At 36.4% G+C, this 21,588-nt stretch overlaps 1 protein-coding gene across 1 annotated transcript; it reads left to right on the forward strand.

Moving 5' to 3' along the window:
• The first annotated feature begins 9,041 nt into the window (after nt 1-9,041).
• LOC117292763 (serine/threonine-protein kinase SBK1-like) lies at nt 9,042-10,716 on the forward strand. Its single transcript, XM_033774912.1, has one exon. The coding sequence runs from the start codon at nt 9,496-9,498 to the stop codon at nt 10,624-10,626; it is 1,131 nt and encodes a 376-aa protein (XP_033630803.1). The 5' UTR covers nt 9,042-9,495; the 3' UTR covers nt 10,627-10,716.
• The last annotated feature ends 10,872 nt before the right edge of the window (nt 10,717-21,588 follow it).

Genomic DNA, 21,588 nt, shown 5'->3' on the forward strand with positions numbered 1-21,588 from the left:
TAATTATTTTAAAAGAAAATCACACACTGACCATTTATACAAACACTTATACATCAGTCATACATCTTCTTTCTATAACAAACTCTAGTGAAAACAGTTCAGATTCACAACTTGTTGTTCCGTTTGAGTTGTTGAGCATCTGACCTTTTTAACATTGTGTTTAACCTAATATACATGCATACTTTAATGTAATTTTATTATAAACCAAATTCACTTAGTCTTTTACTTTGTATTTGGTGGAGTATTTTTTATGAAATAAATAAATATTGGATTGAATTGAATTGACTCTTAAGCTTTGACATACTACTAAACATGGAAACAATTTAATGGAATTGTTTGAAGAAAACAAGTTTTTTTTCCCCCAAGCGATTGGTTCAAATTAAGTGCAAGTGAACCTTTTTTTAATGCGTCTTTTTAACTATGAGCAACAACACAGTGATTTGAACTTCCTCACCCTCAATATGAACATGAACATTCTAAAAATTATAAATAGTCCGCCCCAAGACATGATGACGTAAGTGAGTGGGTGTTGTTGTTTAGATTTTCCATACGAGTGGAGCATACTAATTCGCTATGGTGTATAGCTTGAGGACCTCATCACTAAGAAGGAATAGATTTTTGTACATCTCAACTCACGCGAATGAGAAATGAATCGAGCCAGCTGCCACGTGAAGAAAAATTACTTCGGGCTATGTGAATAAAAACACGTAGACTTTCGTCAGTTAATGGGCAAAAAAAACAACGATTGAAGTATTTCTTGAGAGTTTGGTTCAGCTTTACGTTAAAGTTCACTATTAGAATTGGTTGTCTAACACAGGTCTCTGTCATTGTTTAGTTTATACTTGTTATGCCCAAGTCATTGTCTGGCATATGGTAAAGCATAAAAGCACGAGGCCTCATTTTTCCTACATTTTGGCTAGGATTGTATTTATGATTTTTTTAAATATAGGATTTGTGTTTTTTGCGGGTTTTTTTTATGTGATAATAATAATCACACCTATATTACAATCAGATTGTAAATAACCCGCACTTGTCTTTGATATAAATGTTTATTGGATTTAAATGTAGTTTACTCTGAAAACAGAGTAGATGGAGATGTTTCCTGCAGGAATCTGAAATAATCGAAAAACCGATAAAAATCACAAGCGTTAAAAATGTTCAATTAAAGAGTGTTTGGTTCGGCTTTTGCTTTGAACCACGAGAATGCTTTATTGATATCATCACACTATGACTCCAATTTGTCCCATTTTAGTTGAATTTAATTAAATTATAAATAATCAATTGTGTACAAAATGTTCCGACGTTTCCAAAGCAAATCAAATGACTTTGATTAAATACAACTGATCAAGCTTGGTTCGGAACAATCTCATAGAACACAATGCGCTTGTCTAGGACAATCATTTTAAAACAATTTCATGGGGTGCTTTTCGTCAATTTCATTTATACATAAACTTATGACGTTGTATCAGTTTGAAATTCAAAAATTTTCTTAACTAGGAAAACACTGGGATCAAAATTACCTAAGGAAAAAAAAAGTAAAACAGAACAACCAGAATTTCTTCCCGTTGTGATTGAGGGGTAGGTTGTATTTTTGTAGATGTGTTTATTTGTTTGTTTGTTTGTTTGTTTGTTTGTTTGTTTGTTTGTTTGTTTGTTTGTTTGTTTGTTTGTTTGTTTGTTTGTTTGTTTGCATTAAGAAATAAAAGGACCCCATTGGGAAATACTAAACCCCGGGTGCTCCACAGGTAGTTTTAAGTCTATTGAAAAAATCTACGTAGGGACAGAGGAAAGAACAAGAGATGTCTCCACAGGGATGCAGGAAAACAATTGAGAGTCAGTGTGGGTAGGACATCCACATTCAAACCGGGGTCTCCACAGGGATGCAGGAAAACAATTGAGAGTAAGTGTGGGTAGGACATCCACATTCAAACCGGGGACCTATAACAAAAGGGACAATATGTCCTCAGTTGCTATCACAAAGGAAAGCATTGTTTGTCCACGGTTGCTATCACAAAGAGTTGAAGGAGGGTCCACGATTGCAGGTGTTTTTACACACTATAGACCTTTATCACGCCATCTAGATTGTACTTCATCTAACTCATTGTAACCAAACTGAGGCTGGACGAAATAATAGTCTGGTGCCATGCATGTTTGCGCAATGAATGTTAGCATTCATAACTGTTATGTAAACAGGGAACATGACCAAAATGGTGACAGCGTGTTTTGATTTTGTATTTGTTATTGTAAATCAGGCACTAGACATAAGTTGGCAGAATATGGGAGGGCGCACTCAGCAGCACCAGGAAGACAAAATCATGACCAGAAACGTGATATGGGCACTCTTTTATTAAAGACACTGGACACTATTGATTGGTAATTGTCAAAGACTTCACAGTTGGTGTATCTCAACATATGAATAAAATAACAAACCTGTGAAAATTTGAGCTCAATCCGTCATCGCACTTGCGAGATAATAATGAAAGAAAATAACACCCTTGTCACACGAAGTTGTGTGCGTTTAGATGGTTGATTTCGAGACCTCAAGTTCTAAAAACTATGGCACTTCAGAGGGAGCCGTTTCTCACAATGTTTAATACCATCAACCTCTCCCCATTACTCGTCACCAAGAAAGGTTTTATGCTAATAATTATTTTGAGTAATTACCAATAGTGTCCACTGCCTTTAAACATAATTTACAACAAAATTGATGAAATGGTTGTAAGCATTATGACCTGCCTTTACCTTCTGGATTCGTTGAAGATGAAGAGTTCTTTGTAATTACATTACACAGTTTCAGGAAAGCTCAGGGCTAAAGCTCTGTACATTAACCTTCAACTGGCGAAGGCGTTGTCTCTTTTCTTATTTCGTTCTGCATATATTCAGTTTCTGTTGTATATGCATTTATTTTATCATGAATGTATGTTACAACGCCATTAAAGTTTGCTTTAAAATGATTGACGCAAAATAAGCTTCAAAAGCTAGTTTTTAATTTGTGTAGGTAAAAAAAATTCTACATGCTTTGTGAATGTTTTTTTTATATCTTTATATCTTTATGTTTGTATATATCTGTAAATTGTAATTTTATTCTTGTGGTTATGCCTTGCTTGTATGTAAAGCTGTCTTCTTTGCACAGGGAAGACACGTTTCATGTTTTATTGTCATGTCAATAAATATTTGTAATCTTTTAATCTTATCTTCAAAGATCTTTTTGTTGTTTCATGTATATGTATTAAATATGTTTGCATTTATTTGTTAATTGTTCAATACTTTACCAGTTTTATAAACATCCTTGTTTTTGTTTCTAATAGATTCAAAGCAATGTAATTATAATTTTAATGTTTTACACCAGACGTTTAATCTGTTCTTTGTTCATGTAACTCTGCTGCTGGCAGCGGTTTGAATAGCTTGTTATTAAACAATTGAATACTAAAAAAAAAAAAAACATTTTATGCATTCGTGCCGAGCGTGAACGGTTGGTTCGATGATTTTTGGAAAAGCTATTGTGTAAATTAAAAATCATTTAGCACATTTACTGAATACTTCCGATGGACAAGTTTTATTTTTTAGAATAGTTCCCCCGTTGTTACAAACTGATTTTGAGAAAGAATATGTTCTTTTAGGTTCATTCCAACAAAACATGAATACCATTATTTCCAAAACACACTTTGCAGAGAGACGAGCACTCTAAATTAATTGTATTACCATGTGCCTGTTTTGTTTAAGAACTAACTGTGGGGAGTCGTGGTAATTACTAAATGGTCGTTATTAGGTTTGTGGCTGACCGCTGCTATGGACTGTGAGCTAAAGGCGAGGTCAATCAACAGCAGCCAGACACCAACCACTTACCATGCATTGAACACTTACTACTCACACTGTTATTGCCATTAATAAAAAGCTTTATTTATCGACAGAAACAAAACCGACAACTATACCATCAGAATTTGTGATTTTTCTTTCGCTGCCATTTGCGAAAGAAACATAATAAATGAAATAACAACAAGATGAAGTTAATGCATTACGCAATGCTCATAAGTATTCTCAAAGACATGTGAACAGAAATTTCGTGATATTTTAAGCAAAATATATTTTGCTTACTGTAGAAAGCAACAGTCAAAAAAAATTTCAGTGAGTACTTTTTATTCATGGACCCGGGTCCTGCTTACGTTTCCCAGGCAATGATATTTTACAACAATTTTTGTTGAAGTTGAATCTTAAGAGTAGCTCTTTGAAATTGCTCCGTGGTGCACACCCGATGGTACCAGCTATTTTACCAACACACTACATTGAAACATTCGGTTACCAGCTTAAAATAATCCAACTCCAGCAACGACGCCTTAGGAATTCGACAATGACGTCATTGGTCGTCGGGTTTAATTCCAGTTGCATTCAGGAGGCGGGTTGGATTATCTGAGAGGTGGGATATATAAGAACGCGGCACATGGCAAAGCAATCAAAATACAAGATAGAATTATGCTAACTGGATCTAATGCACCAGTGATATTGATTTTGGTTAATGCTTTACGGTTTATTCTAAACAGCTGTCCGTAACACCCAACATATTAGAAGTATATTCTCCTGAATACGAGCAGAGTATACTCATCGAAACGTCGAGGACACACTACGCTCCTTTCAGAGCCAACTCTCACACAAAAGAGGTATTATACATTATTGTACCTGCACGTTTACTATTAATTATAGTTCCCTTCTATTTATCCAAAACATATTAGACTTGTACTTATATTTAATTGTTAATTTCTCATCACGAAAAAGGAGATTCAGTAAACAAGGGGAACATTTTAAACAGGATAATAATAATAATAATCCCTTACAAAAAAGTCCTATCTATAGGCGAAATATCTATATATTTATAGAATCCTATAGGATTTATATAGCATTCCCATAGAATTCCTAATTTTTCGTCACTTCTTTGATATCAATAAGATTCCTATCAGATTCTTATAGGTTTTTTTTGTAAGGGATAATATCGAAGTCTTATATAGCGCACGTATCTACCAAACAAGGTACTCAATGCGCTGAGTATATACAAATTTTCAGAAAGATAGGTTTATTGAAGTGATGAGTTCTGAGACCCAATTATTTAGCACCTTGTAAGGGTTTACAAGGTGCTACGGTGCATACAGCAGCCACAGCCCGGAACACACCGGGGCGAACCCCTTCCTCTTTTTGTTAAGTGCACTGGGTTCTTTTACATGACACAACACATGGGACCAACAGCTTTACGTCCCATCCGAAGGACGATTTGACAAAGGATGTCATTTTTGGAAGAGTAGGCCTACATCATGATTGGATATTATATTTATGAAAATATCATTGCCTTTATGAGTCAACATTAATCCCAAGTCCCCAAACACAACATTTTGTAGTCTCCGTTTTGAAAAATATTACTCTTTGCGTGCATCTTGTAGGAACTGATTACATACCAACATCAAATTTGATTATATTTACAAATCACAAAATGATTAGCCCTTTAAATTCCAAAAGGTCATTGGCTGTGGTTGCGTTTGTTGATTGATCGATATTGTGTATCGACTTCAGACATGAATGTTGTTTAATCAATAACAACAGACATATTAATTTGTTGTCCGATGAGACAAGAGTATACAGTATAACAAAACACAATGGCCACGCACCTACATATTATTTGCAAGAACTTATTCACAAATACCAGCCTTCTAGAAATCTCCGCACCCAATCTACTAGCCTGTTCATCGGCCTCAACTAAGTTTTACGGCCATTGTGCATTTTCTGCGTCTTCTCCTACTCTTTGGAACAAACTCCCCTGTAACATCAAGGACGCACAATCTGGATATTTTCAAACGCCTTCTCAAAACTCACTTGTTAAACTCTAACTTAATATTTTGTTTATTTTTCTATTTGTCAGATGTTGACTTTTTCAAGAATTGAGTTATATGCATTGCTGGAAAGAACACACCAGCAGCAGTAATTTGGTATATGTCTAAGCTTTGGGGTGTATCGCGTTGCTGAGTTACTCCCGTTTGAAATTAGCCGATACACTATTTTTTGTGAAAAACGAATTACAAGTAAAGTGATGTTTTCAACTACCATTTCGCGCAAAAGGATACAAATTAGACATAAGTATGGTGACAAAATTGTTGTATTCATAGCTTTATTGCCTAAAAGTAACTATATATATATGGTAATTGTCCAGTATTCTCACTTGGTGTATCCCAACGTACAAACCTGTGCAAATTTGGACTTGATTGGTCATCGAAGTTGCAAGAGTATAATGAAAGAAAAACACTCGTTGTACAAATTTGTGTGCTTACAGACGTTGATTATAAAAATGCTTCAGACCTAAAGTATTTGAATATTTGAGTGAGAAGTTACTTTTTTTCTTCTCAAAAACTACGTTACTCCAGAGGGAGCCGTTTCTCACAATGTTTTATCCCATCAACAGCTCTCAAGTGCTCATTACCAAATATTTTTATGCTGATAATTATTTGAGAGATTAGAAATAATAATGCGTTTAAGTGTGTTTTGTCAGACACACTGCATCGTCAGACGATGATGACAGTTTATGGGTGACACTGCCAGACACACTGCATCGCCAGACGACGATGACACTTCATGAGTGACACTGCCAGACACAATGCTACGCCAGACGACGATGACACTTCATGGGTGACACTGTCAGGCACAATATATCGTCAGACGACGACGATAACACTTGATGAGTGACACTATACTTGTCAGACATTGAATCATCATTTACAAAACATTGTTTAGGTGACACTATATCTCTGTGTCGTCACACGACAATGACACTAACTCGTCCGATGATGATGACAATTCGAGTGACATTTGTAAAACACTGCATCGTCAGACGATGATGACACTTGATGTGACACTCTACTTGTCAGACACACTGCATCACCAGACGACGACGACGACACTTCATGGGTGACACTGTCAGACACACTGCATCATCAGACGATGATGACACTTGATGTGACACTGTTGCCTACTTGTCAGACACACTGTATCGCCAGTGGCACTTTATGAGTGACACTACATGTTCAGTAGATCTGTTTTCATACCAGAAGTAAATACGTATGGAGTGCATATTTTTAAATGTCTGGTAAAACAATTATGGAATTGTATAAATTCCCGCTTGAAACATGAACATTCTTTCCAATCTTTGCCTTTTGACAACAGTCAAAGCTATTTATTTTTATTTTTGTCTAGCCGCTTTTCCAGTAAATATATCTGATGGAATGTTGAGACCAATGTGGTACAAGAATCAAGTTTATATCTGTAAAGTTTTCACATTAATTTTGTTTGTATTTGTGGCCCCTTCCCAAACACATACGCACTCTCCGTCATAACCGTGAAATTTGTTACAAATTCTCCCTCCTCACATGGTCATTTGTAGAATGGAATAAACTACCACAGGATATTCGTGACGCACCAACTATTAGTATTTTTAAGAGTAAAAGTATGAATATGGGTAACATCATCTTCATGTAATTCATTGCTGCTCAGTCACCTGCACGTGTACATCCCGATATGTGGAGATTGTGGAGTAATTCACCAGAACCAGAACCCTTTAAGATAAATCATTAGTGTGGTGAGCAAATCATGACGTCACAGCTAAAGTTTCCATCGAAAGATACTTTTCCACATCACATTATTTTCAACACTTTTGTATACGTCATATTTGTATCGCATACCTGATGAGTATGGCCTATGCACATTAGCATCGACCGAAACGTGTAATTACAAAGTCAATAGGCTACTTCACGTTAAGTACCAATGACAGGGGAAAGTAAGAATTTCCTGTTTGAACTTAAAGTACGTTGTCTTATGTTTGCATTAATGCTGACGCAAGTAATGTGGATTATTAGAATGTTTTTGTTTTTACAAAATATAACAATTTGATTTCATTTCTTCGGCTAAGTTTCGTTGTTTAAAGGCACAGGACACCTTTGGTTATAATATAGTCAAAGACCGGTATTCTCACTTGATGTAGCAAAACATTGCATAAAATAACAAATCTATGAACATTTTTACTCGGTCGGTCATCAAAGTTGCAAGAAAAATACACCATTGTTTCACAAATGTGTGTGCCTTCATCAGATGCCCAAATAAGAGGCTTTAGGCCTGAAGTCTTATTCAAACAGTTTGAGTGAGAAATAACCTCTTTCTCAAAAACTATATAACTTCAGAGGGAACCGTTTCTTACAATGCAAGGTTTTATACTATCAACAGCTCTCCATTGCTCGTTACCAAGTGAGTTTTTATGCTAACAATTATTTTGAGTTATTACCAATAGTGTCCAGTGCCTTTAACCATATACCTAGTCTGATGCCTACATCACAATGGTATCTAGTCTTTGACTCACTTTCATAGTTGCTAATCTGCATATAAAAATCAATGGATCATAAGTCACCTTTGTTATCATCAATTATTTTTCGCAACCAGTTCTCGATTGTCTTTGACTTCAGCTATTGTATCAGATATTTGTATTATTGTTCTACAATAATATGGAAAAAAATGTTGTTTTGAAATTTTAATGTTTAGGAATAATGTATTAATTCCTGTGAGGTACTTTAAAAAAAAGGATACAAGGAAGACATTATACCTAAAGAGATGGCATTAGAGAGTACCTTTATTTAAGTAATGCTATACTACAACAATTACAATAAAGTACTACAAAAACAACCATTTTAAATTTAAATCAGAAAAAAAAACTACGCGTGGAATACTAAATTTGGTATGTACATAGTTTCCTTACCTTTTTAACAAGTCATTATTGTCTCTTTAAATGTATTTAAAAAAAAGTTGTTTAAATATATTTGTTTGATTAAATGTGTTCAGTGCTTTCTTATTGTTGGTTATCAATCAATACATGTCAGAGTAAAGGTACCGGTTAAATCTGGACTACCGCAATACATCCAGTCAATAAACTCTGGTACCCTAACCACTAATGGTTCAGTCTGGTTATGTCTGGGCCAACACTTTTGCGTAGGTGCATTTACACACACATGAGCGGACTTCACATGCACACGCATGCAGACTGCATCCCAACAGCTGAGATGCAAGCTATACATGAGGAAGGACTACTGACATCAGTGACCGGCAGTCAATGTTGAGCCTGGAGTAGTATGACAAATACATTCATGTTCTGGGTTTGAATATTACAAAACAATCGAACATAATGAGAGGGCGTGCGAGTCATTCATGACAGGCCGAGTACATGGTCGTTTGCACGGTACACACATGCCTTGACTGCAACGATGTGACTTAGACCTTCAACATAAAACCTACACACAACATGGAAGAGGCAGTGATGACATTATGCCATGTGCACAAACTCATATCAATCTGATGTTTTATAGGAGGACCATCTTTTAGTGCACTTAATCATTACAATGTTTAGAAAGTACCTGTGTTCAAAGTGCGGTGCTGTGGTGGCTGTTTTGACTTGGAGGTGCAGTGACGGAACAAGGAGTGATGTTCCAAGCAATGGATAAGATTCAAGCGACTGGTCTGGCCCCGGAAACTACGACTCCGGACGGTATCACAGGGGAATTCACACCGGGACAACGCGACGATGCTCTACCCTGTCCCAACAGCTTTATCACCATTCGAGTGCTCAGTCGGGGAATGTTCGGTAAAGTGGAACTCGTAGTAGACAAGAGGTCTGGCAAACGAATGGTATTGAAGTACTACGACAAAATGAGGATCAGAATGAATGAATTCCTTCGAGAGTTTCAAATCAGTTGCCGGTTAGCCGTCCATCCAGCCGTTCTTATTACTTACGATAAACCCGTTGAGACTGACAGGGCTTTTATATTTGTTCAGGAGTACGCTAAACAAGGGGACCTCCTTGAGGCAATACCACCACACCAAGGTCTTGATGAAGATAGAGCTAAATCATGCATCAGCCAGACTGCCTCTGCAATCTCCTTCATGCATAAGAGGTTCCTCGTACATGGTAACGTTAAACCAGAAAATATCCTTGTGTTTGATACCAACATGACTGTGGTTAAACTTTCTGATTTTAAGAACACACAGAGGCAAGGGGATACAGTAAAGAAGAAATGCCCGAATGTACCGTACACGGCACCAGAGAGTTGCTCCACTGTGATCAACGAGGGATATGTAGCTGACTACGGTCAAGATGTATGGTCATTTGGGGTTCTCTTATTCTGTGTTTTGACCGGAGCGTTTCCATGGGGGACCGCCACACCGGAAGACACCTCATTTCGAAACTTCAGCCATTGGCAAAAAAGAAGGGTAAACGTGACACCGATTGAATGGAGAAAACTCTCGTCTAAGATGCAGAAACTCTTAAGGAAAATCTTACATCCGAAAGCTGAACGCCGCTGCGCTATCGGTGAGATAAATAAATACATGAATGAACAATGGTTAGAGACAGAGCAAGAACCACCGTCTCTACGTGAGGAGACGTGTAGCTTAGATAGTACACAAGAGGTTGCAGCTATGGATGAATTGAGACAGATGTTAGCTCGGCATGGTGTGGTCACTAACTCTAATAGCACACAAAAGATGCAAAGAACTGACGAGTGGGTACAAACAACATGTAGACAGGCACTCCATACCACAGTCACCACTGCTTAAACACTATCAATACTAACATCCTTAAAGACAGTGGACACTATTGGTAATTGTCAAAGACTAGCCTTCAGAGTTGCTGTATCTCAACATATGCATAAAATAACAAACCTGTGAAAATTTGAGCTCAATCGGTCATCGAACTTGCGAGATAATAGTGAAAGAAAAAACACCCTTTTCACACGAACTTCTGTGCGTTTAGATGGTTGATTTCGCCATTTATCGTTTAACTTGCAAACATCAACCGAAAGTCTGTCTTGTAAACTTAAAATCCCTTCAATAGGCATAAGCACATGGAGATTTTACATTTAATTCAAGGTTTTGAACGGAATTCCGAAAAAAAAAGTTTCCATTTTTTTAAATGTCGATAAACGTTAAGTCTTCTCAATCATCATCGGTCATTATTCATGTAAATAATATTCGATTAGTTCATATTGAACGATGTATGTACTTAAGAGCAATGGCACGTATTATGCTTAACAGCTGTAAATGTCTTTTATAGAGCGCAATAAAAAAAAATCGTCTATGAAAATATGACGACAGCTGCTCATGTGTATAAATAGAAATCTCTTGAATCAATTTTATTCATTGCCGTCTTGCACCTTCTGCCTGTTATTGGCTGAGGTTAAACTCATAATAATACTTGTGTTGCCTTTGGCTGTATTTCTAACCATGATTGCACTTTTATTCGTCACATAAATATTCAAACTAATCCTGTACGCGACGAGGCTAAATTTGACCGAATAATAATAATAATAATAATAATAATAATAATAATAATAATAATAATAATAATAATAATAATAATAATAATAATAATAATAAGACTTGTAATGCGCACATATCCACCCTGCTGGGTGTTCAAGGCGCAGTAAAACCAAAAACAAAACAAAACAAAACAAAAACAAAACAAAAACAAAACAAAAACAAAACAAAAACAAAACACAACACAAAGAAAAACAGACACAACAAAATTAGTCATTGAAAACCGTACCGTTTAATACAAAACAAAACCATTGAAAACCGAACCGTTTAATACAAACAAATTCCGGTCTCAAAAAATCTGTCAATAATAGAAATAGCCAAATAGTTATTTCTGAGATTTTTTTAATTTTTTTTTTTTTGCTGGACTCGAGTGTATAGGGGTTTGTTGGGGTGTCGGGTGTCTGTTTTATTGATGTTAAATTTGCATGGGAATAAAGAATATAAAATGTGGTTTTACCCATACATTTTAACCTTTAATTTTGGCGGTTGTTTGTTGGGGTGTTCGTGTTTGTGTTTGTCGGTTTCCTTCCTTCTTTCTTTTCCTGGAGTGCGGGATGAGCGTTGGTTTCGTAGCAAAGAAATACTGGGCAGGTCAATACATTCTGTTTTAACGGCAGTGGACACTATTGGTAAGTGTCAAAGACTAGCCTTCACAGTTGGTGTATCTCAACATATGCATTAAATAACAAACCTGTGAAAATTTGAGCTGAATGGGAGATATTAATAATAAAAAAAACACCCTTGACGCACCATGGTGACACGAAGTTGTGTGCTTTCATATGCTTACTTTCGAGACCTCAAGTTCTAAATCTGAGGTCTCGAAATCAAATTCGTGGAAAATTACTTCTTTCTCAAAAACTACGTCACTTCAGAGGGAGGCGTTCCCACAATGTTGTATACGATCAACCTCTCCCCATTACTCGTAATTAAGAAAAGTTTTATGATAATAATTATTTTGAGTAACTACCAATAGTGTCCACTGCCTTTAAACAGCCTTGTGAAAATTGGGCTTACATATCAGTAACTGTACACGAGCGTCTTCATGTTTCATTATTATCTCGCAAGTTCGATGACCGATTGAGCTCAAATTTTCACAGATTCGTTATTTTATGCATATGTTGGGATAAACCAAGTTAATACTGGTCTTCGACAATTACCAAAGTTGTCCAGTGCCTTTAACATACTTTTATCGCAGCCATCTTGAATTTCTCCAACTGATATCAATGTTACCAAACCGAGGCGGGAAGAACATAGTAGTCTGGTTCCTGTTCGCAAAATGATTATTTTAGCGTTCATTATTGTTATTCGATACGAGGAACGTGACCAAGATGGAGGCAGCATGATAATGGTCTATAAGCCCAGAGTCCGGCGTATGTTTAATCGAGTGAAGAAATCGTTCAGTATAATAAGATGAGCGAACAAAAACAGCATGCACTTCCCTATTGGATGATTCCCAGTGCCGTAAGCAGAATTGGTGTTTGTTTTAGCATGGACAACATAGATGCACTCTGTAACGAGTCGGTGCACGCACTCACACCGTGGATCAATATTCAGGGATAGCAGAGACTGAACTGTGTTGAACTTCTATCTCCAAGGTTGGACCATTAAGGTCATATACAGTAACTCACACATTCCAGAGTTTGAATAACAGCAACAAATTAGCCAAGTTTTTGTCTTCCTTGTTGTTGTTCTGTTGTTTCGCTATAAAGGGCATAGGCCCTATATAAAATAAAATAAAAATATATTTACGAATTGCGTCGAGATTGATGAGCATGCCGGCTGTAGAATACCGGAAAAGTAGGCCCTACAGATGAAATACAGCCCTTTAAAAAGCAAGCATCGCTGAAGGGAGAACTTTACAACACGTGTTCCAAAAAGACGCTTGTCAGACACAGTAGGAGATAGAGAATTGCTACATTGAATTTTCATACTTATACTAACTAGGATATTAGCTCTTCAAAACTCTTCTTACCACTTGACCACCGAGATTGCATGGCAGCTTTAGACAATGCGAATTCCTGATTTTCTCCATCTATTATAACAAAGCGCATCAAAAATATAATTAAAATTTGAAGCATTTTCTTGTGCTTTATGTTTCTAGTTGTGTTAAGCCATGTTTCCTTAAAGGCACTGGACACTATTAGTAATTACTCAAACTAATTGTTAGCATATAAAATTACTTGGTAACGAGCAATGTAGAGGTGTTGATAGTATAGAACATTATGAGAAACGGCTCCCTCTGAATTAACGTAGTTTTTTAGAAAGAAGTAATTTCTCCATTAAATATTTGAACTGAATTCGAGACCTCAGCTGAGGTCTCAAATTTTAGCATCTGACGCACACAACTTGTGCGACATGGGTGGTTTTTTCCTTCCTTTATTCTCTTGCAACTTCGACGACCAATTGAGCTCGAAGTTTCTTAGGTTTGTTTTTTGTATGGACCTTGTTAGGACACATCAACTGAGAAGACTGGTCTTTAACAATGACCAAAGCTGCCTTTAACGTAGATGTTCTTCATGCAATGATAATGATTTAAAACACGAGACAGACTTTGTTTTAAGAATCTAGCTTGCAATAATTGACATCTCTTGATGGGCAGTCAAGAGTGAAACAAAGTGAAATGGTACTTGGGAGTATAAAACAAATCACACACAGATAAATAAACTACGAGTGTTCATGAGGATTAAAGGGACTTCGACCGAACTCAATAAAACAAAAGATGCAACACATCACAGAGTAAGTTCAATCTCAGCGTCGCGATGTTAGAGTTGCAAAAAGGGCCATCAATATAGATTTGAATTAAATTCAGTTCAACACCATGTTTAGGGACCTTACGGTGATGTGCGCAATATAAAAATGGTTTTATTATTATTATTTTCCGTTTCACATAATATTTGTACCGGTATCATACAAACTGATGGTTTACGTTAATACCGAATACACTATATTATAGAATAGAATAGGATTAGGGCACAGTTAGTGAAATGAAGTTGCCTCCATTTATTTGGGAATGCCATACAGGATAAGACAGACAAGGGACACAAAAAGACAATAACAGACATGCTGACAAACATACATCAATTATGGAGTATTAGATGGTGATGCTTGAGATAGTTGTACATGACAAAAATAAAGAGATATACTTTCCCCAGTTCTGTGAAAGTACTGGGTAACTATATACACATCGTGCAGTGTAAGGGAAAACCAAATAAAATTCGCTATCATTGAATTTATTCTGAAAATTTTGCATGTTTTTCTGACTATGTTTCTCATGACACACACTTCGGATTGAGCCCACACTTTCTACAGGTTTGTTATTTCATGTGATGGTTTGATCACACAAACCTGTGATACTGTCTGCGACTATTTTGTCAGCTCTACCAATTCTGATATCTAAAACGATGACAACTGTAAACTAAGAAGACTAGATGGAAAACAGAGCTGGCTAACATGTGCAGTTGGTTGGAATACAAAAACCTTGGCCGTTTACTCTGATAATAAAGGGCTTCGTTAAAGGCACTGGACACTATAAGTGTTTACTCAAAATATGTGTTAACATAAAAACTTACTTAGTATAAGCAAGCAATGGAGAGCTGTTGATAGTATACAACATTGTGAGAAATGGCTCCCTCTGGAGTAACATAGTTTTTGAGAAAGTGGTAGTTTTTTAATCGAATAAAAACAAATCAGCTGAAGCCTTTTACTGTATGCATCTGAAACCACACAAAGTAATTCAACAAGGGTGCGTGTATTTTTTCTTTCTTTCAATATTCTAATGCAACTTCGATGACAAATTGAGTCAAAATTTTAATAGGTTTTGTTTTTTATGCATGTTGGAATTCACCGAGTGAGAATACTGGTTTTTGACAATATTACCGAAGGTGTCCAGTGCCTTTAAAGGAGTGATTAAGAGGTCTTCTTGTACTTGGTTTGTGAATTAATTGATATGCACAACATAATGGGCGTTTAAGAAATGTGTAACGACGATCCAGAGAAAAAATGGTGGTCTCTTTTGAGAAAATGACGTATAGTGTTTGGCATACGTCAAGTTTATGGCGTGAATGGTATGTGTAGTACATGTAGCGATTGTAATTAGTATGCTGTTGTATTTTCTTGATAAATGCCTTGCCTTGAGAAAAGATAATCAGCAACTGACAAAGTTTTCTTGAAGACTGCAATAATTTAATAAGAGTATTTCTCAAGGCGGTCTTTGGCATATCCAATCCTACAAAAAAAATGGTTTTAGATTATAACTCTGAGGTTTTAGGTCGTCTTGAAACAAAAGATGTCTTTAAGCAAGATGCGTTGTGTGCAGCTGTAAACTTCAATTAGTGTTGACCGCATTTTGCGTAACGAGAAAAACGGGTGTAAACATTGTCTATACGATGCCATCAGATATCCAAGCTCTCTTATGGGTCATGACTCCTATCTCACCTTCATTCCATTTAGTTCCTGCCAGTTTGGTATCCTGACTATTTAGTGAATGTAGTATAAGGCCTGGTCTGTACACCGGAGTAAGCACATCTGTGCCGTGCACATCTGTGCCGTGCACGTCAGGGGGCTTGACCCGTAATTACACACCGGGTTAAACAGAGACATTTACCCGCCGCCCCAACCAACTGGCAACAACATAAATTCAGTTAGAAATATAATTTGATAAAGACCAGTGCGAGCTTTGAGGTCGGTCCCAGCGCAGGACAAGATGGGTTTTAATGGATTTGACATTTTCTTGGGCCTTTACCTGGCGTTGAGTCAATTGGTAATATTTTTGTCAACATCAAAATGTCACTGCCATACAAAATAAATATATATATATAAACACGATTTTGAAAAAACTTCTTTCTTGTGCCAATTTATCAAATTGAGTTAAGTTTTACTAATCTAATCACAGCCTATGAATACATTTTCAAACAGAAGACCTCCTAAAATACACGTTCAGAGGTAAACAAGATACATTTATAAACAAAACAACTTCAACAAAAGTTGAACCAGAATCGGATTTCATTTAGTTTGCAATAATTGCTGCTTCTGTTGATTAAAGTCTAACCTTTCTCCTTTAGCCGTCCGAATAATATACATGATTTAAAGGGAGTGTTAATTGCACCTCTATCGTTTTTCTTTTCATGTAAAGGCACTGGACACTATTGGTAATTACTCAAAACAAACGTTTGGATATACTTGGTATATCGAGCAATGGAGAGCTGTTGGTAGTATAAAGCATTGTGAGAAACGTCTCTCTCTGAAGTCACGTAGTTTTGAGAAAAAAGTATTTTCTCAATCGAGTAATAAAAGACTTCAGCTGAAGTCTTTTATTATTAGGCATCTGAAAGCACATAAATTTGTGAAACAGTGGTGTTTTTTCCTCTATTAATTCACGAAGTGCGAATACTGGTCTTTACCAAACGTGTCAAGGGTCTCAAATTTAAAATTAAAGTAGTTTTTGTTTGTTATCCCCGACGTTAATATTTAAAATCATAAGACAAAGTGTTTTATCTCAATCAATGTTCGCCATTACAGAATTCCTATTGAGACTCGGTAAGGCCTGTACATTTATTTTGACATCCCATTTTACCTAACTACACACCAGTGCCAGCCCTAATGAACAAGCGACTTGTTAGACATTACTTGTCAGTCACTTACGATTTGTTACTACTTCAATCTTCATGGCCACTATACCAACACAAATGGAATACAATTATATTTAATTGTCAGATGATGACGTCACGGGCATCGTGTCATCAACAGGGACTTGGGGACGCCCTTGCATGGAAGCCACTTGATTACTGGTTAAAATGAACTTAAACTTACGAATTTCTGTCTACAACGTTGTTCGGTAAAACAAAACACGTCTGGGTATAAATTTCGACCAGGTGAGATGTTAAAAGCAAAGTGTAGGCATACCTTTGTTTTTTGGAACTGTACGATTATAGGATTTGAGGCATTGCGTGGTGAGGTATCAATGTATATTTGGTTTGCGGTAACACCATGTGTGTATCTACTTGCCAGGTAGAGTTTGTTCTTAGAGAACTGTCTTGCCTTATTCTACTGCTGCGGAGTAGATAATCGGGGGTTCGGGAGACTTATCAGTTCTAAAAACAACTGTCCTGCTTTTTAACTAGTACCAGGGCGGATGGTATAGAAAATAGACTTGGACTACTACTTTAGCTTATAGGATCGTAATTAACTGTACTGCCGCGGAGTCAGTTCTGAATAGGTCTCAACGTTTCGACTATAGCTTGCTCTAGTCATCGTCAGGAGACGTACGATTGTTTTAATAGTACAAAATAAAACTAACATCTGAAAATTGTATTTCAAAAGGTGGTCGCATTTTTTTAAGATATCGCCGAAAATGCGGAGCGAGTATGTCAAGCAGAATAAGTAATCTGGAATATATACATAAACAACCTGAGAGCTGTATTGCTAACGGTAACGTTTCTCAGGTTCAAACTTTAAATTTGGAACACAACAAACTTCTCTTTTTACATAACCACCTAACTTCGAAGCTATATATTTCTCACAATTGTTTTTTTTTCGAGTGGAGTTATTCTTCTCCGTTTATTCAACAGACGACGGTCGGACAACATACATCACTTAATCCACAAAAAGAAAATGTTTGCTTTTTTGCAGAAAAACACTTTTTGAAATGTACCAACTCACGACTTGGACGTACATGTACTTTGCACGTGTGTTTACTATACGCATTGCAGGCAAAGTCTGCCTCGATTTACGTCACAAAAGGGGTAGGCGGAGTCAGCCCCCCAAACAACTTTATACATTTTTTAAACGTATAAATCGTGACAAACAATTACTAAAAGAATTGTTTTATTGTTCGTAAGCATATACTCTTATGTTTGAATGAAGAAAAAATTCTATTTCCAGGTGACTTTAAATAAATACATGTATACAATTATTTATACTATCAAACGATGGGCTTCTTTATTGCCATTGACTTTAAGAGTGATTACCAAACGTATACATTCCGTGAAGTATAATTCAATCAACCAGGAAGACAATAAAGAATCGCTTATCTGCCTTAAAATGAAATACATTTATTACATCAAAACTTTGCCAGTTATCTCATCTTTCTAGATGAGAACATGGTTTTAAATCCCTGTTCTGTTAAAATTGTGTCAACTTGCTATATAGGCATAAAGGATTAGGATTTTTTTTTAATTACAGTTGTATACAAAAAGAGGAAATCTTTGTTTGTTTGTTTGTTTGTTTGTTTGTTTGTTTGTTTGATTGTTTGATTGTTTGATTGTTTGTTTGTGGTGTTGGGTTGTTTCTTTATTTTCCACTTATACTTTCATACACACACAAATAATGTTTAATGATCAATTTAAAAAAAAGTATGTGTAGCAAGACAACTAGAGATAAATCCCCAACACTGTTGCCTCTTTCAGTGACAGAAATGAGTGTTTCCCTTCTACATTACACATCCTAGTGGCTCATCTATTCACACATTATTTAGATAGACCATAGAAATGATAAGTGATGGGAGATCAGTAAACTGCGTCATAACATTGGACAAATGTCCCTCCTTTGTGTGATTTAATTGGTTTGTACATGACGTGTAACCGTACACGATTGGCATGTACTAATTGCTTTAATGTCAAACTGTGATTATTGATGAAACACGGAAGTGCCTATGTCTAAACATGCACCAGCTGGTTTCATGTTGAGGCAATCCATTATAGAGTAGTCTTTCAATCTCATGAGTAAAAAAATAAAGATGAATTTAATCTGGCGACGCACCATCATTCATCCAATAACGTTTTCTGTAGTTACTAAATAGATTGCGAAATTAGCCTGCGTTTGAACCCACATAACAACGTCTTAAGGCCTTCTCAGACGAGGCAACCAACGGCGCGGCATGACAAAGGGGCACTTTGGTATGGCACATGCGTTACTATTTTTCAAATAAATGTCTTACGATCACAACGAAAAATACGTGAACATTCAGATGATAGCCTTTTCTTCTTTGAGATTGCATGTACTTGGTTGCCTGTAAATTGCATCCTGTGACATAACCCTTACTAATCAAATCAATTCAATTCAATATAATATTCATTTCCACATTTTTTTTTTTGGTGCACAAGGAGGCATCATCTTACAAGCCGAGGCTGTTGATGGATGTGCCCGTATACTTTGTTAATTTCATTTCAGTTTTCTATTACCGACTTTATGAGTAGGGCCTTGAAGGGCTCGAGTGTTTTTCAAGACAGATTTGTTTCTTCGCCTTTACAGGTTTATCCATATCAGTAAAATGAGTAATATTACTAAAGTTTATCATTCGCGTGAGTGTAAATGCGTGTCACATCAAGTCAAAGCAAACACAAATATGATTGGGTTTTTCATCACGGCATACACGAAGCTGACACAAAGCAAAATGTAGATGTTAACAAAACAACAATTGAAAATGTCATTTGAAGGTTTTTCTTTTTTAGATATCGCCAAACATCCGGAGCGAATAATGTCCACGCAGGAAGAATAATTCTTAAAACAGGAACACACAATCTGCAGTAATCCTTCTCAGATTCATCTGATACCTTTTTACATTACCACATAACTTCGACGGGTTTTTTTTCAAAATGCTTTATACTAATAAATAAAGGCTTCTGACCAAATTGTTGTATAATCCCCAAAATAGGAATACCCAATACGCTTATGTTGCATACACCAAGTGAGAGTAGGCCTACTGGCGGGGTAACGCGGTAAAGTTTCTCAGGGTGCGTTCGTTTAGCTCCTCCCCCGGGTCAACCCCGGTGTGTAGCGGTTTTTTTTTTTTCCAGGACGAACGTGTGCAGATAATTACCCACGTTCGTCCTGGAAAAAAAACCGCACATCGGGGTCGACCCAGGGAAGCTAAACGAACGCACCCTCAGATTCATATATAACACCTTTTTACATATTATTACCCAACGCACCTTCCCCTAAAATCAAAAATAACCCTTGTGACTTGGATTGTAACATCTAAAGAGAAGATATAGAAGATATCTTATTATGATATATTATTTCAAAATATAAAACAAATTTGAAGAAGCTTGAGTAGGCTCTCTTTAATTGAAACTTGACGGTATTCTGATAAAAAAAATTCTCGTCTTGTATATACAACAGTGTGGTCACCTTTAGGGACCAGTGCTCGTGATTACTCTTCTCACGCCACCAGCATCAATGCTATAGGTTTGGAGAAGAGAAGACGTGAGCCTTACCTATACCTTATACATCCGATATAGCCTCCTTATCTCGAGTCCATCTCAGACATAAAGCCTCCACAAGAATTCAGTTTCATGAAAAATAAAAACTATAAGCTGCTTAAGTGCAACACCATGTGCACATTTTTGCAGGTGTTTTTCAACTTATATAATGCATGGTCTTACTTCGCGGTGCCCCCCCCCCCCTCAATCCTAATGGGGGAAGATTGATACTGAAATATTAAATCCGTCTACAAAATTCTGATCTATACAAGAAAACAAGGTGGCAATATTTCTCTTGTTGTACAACACCTCCTATATATCAGCTCTCTCGTTACAAGGAATTCCCATTTTTGTGGCAGCCTCTTGACTGTTCAAGCTAAATTGAGAGAGTTGCAATCCAGCCTCTCGGTATAGTAGAACCAATCAAGATGTGCTCATGAGTCTAGACACGTTTTAGAAAACGTAAAGAGAACCCTCACGAATTGGTGACATTTTGATATGTGGTCGTGGGGCCCTGATTAAAACGAAGCCCGGCTCTATAATGAACCACCCTGTTTAACCAGAGCTTGGGCATTTACTGAGACAAACAATATATACTATATCAGGGCATGATATTTTGTCTTAGGAAAAAAGTAGGAATATTTTATCAAGCACAAGGGCCGACCTATATGTATACAAATCCTTATATCTGCCCGCGGCCAGGCCAGGTTTCTCAGTAATTTGCTAGTGTTTTTGCATATTTTTAGCTGTTCTCTTTTTATAACCATTGTATTGCTTTTTCTTGTAAATCTTTGATGTGCAATTTTTTAATTCATGTTTGTGTTTTTTCATGTTTGCTGGCAAATAAAATGAAATGAAATGAAAGGCTGTAATAGATGTGTAGGTTGAATCAATTAAATTAAATTAAATTAAATTAAATTAAACTAAATTAAATTAAATTCAATTAAATTAAATTAAATTCAATTCAATTCAATATTCAAATTAACTCAATTCAATTCAACTCAAT

This window comes from Asterias rubens, chromosome 7, assembly GCF_902459465.1.
Source record: "Asterias rubens chromosome 7, eAstRub1.3, whole genome shotgun sequence".
NCBI classification, from domain to species: Eukaryota; Metazoa; Echinodermata; class Asteroidea; order Forcipulatida; family Asteriidae; genus Asterias; species Asterias rubens.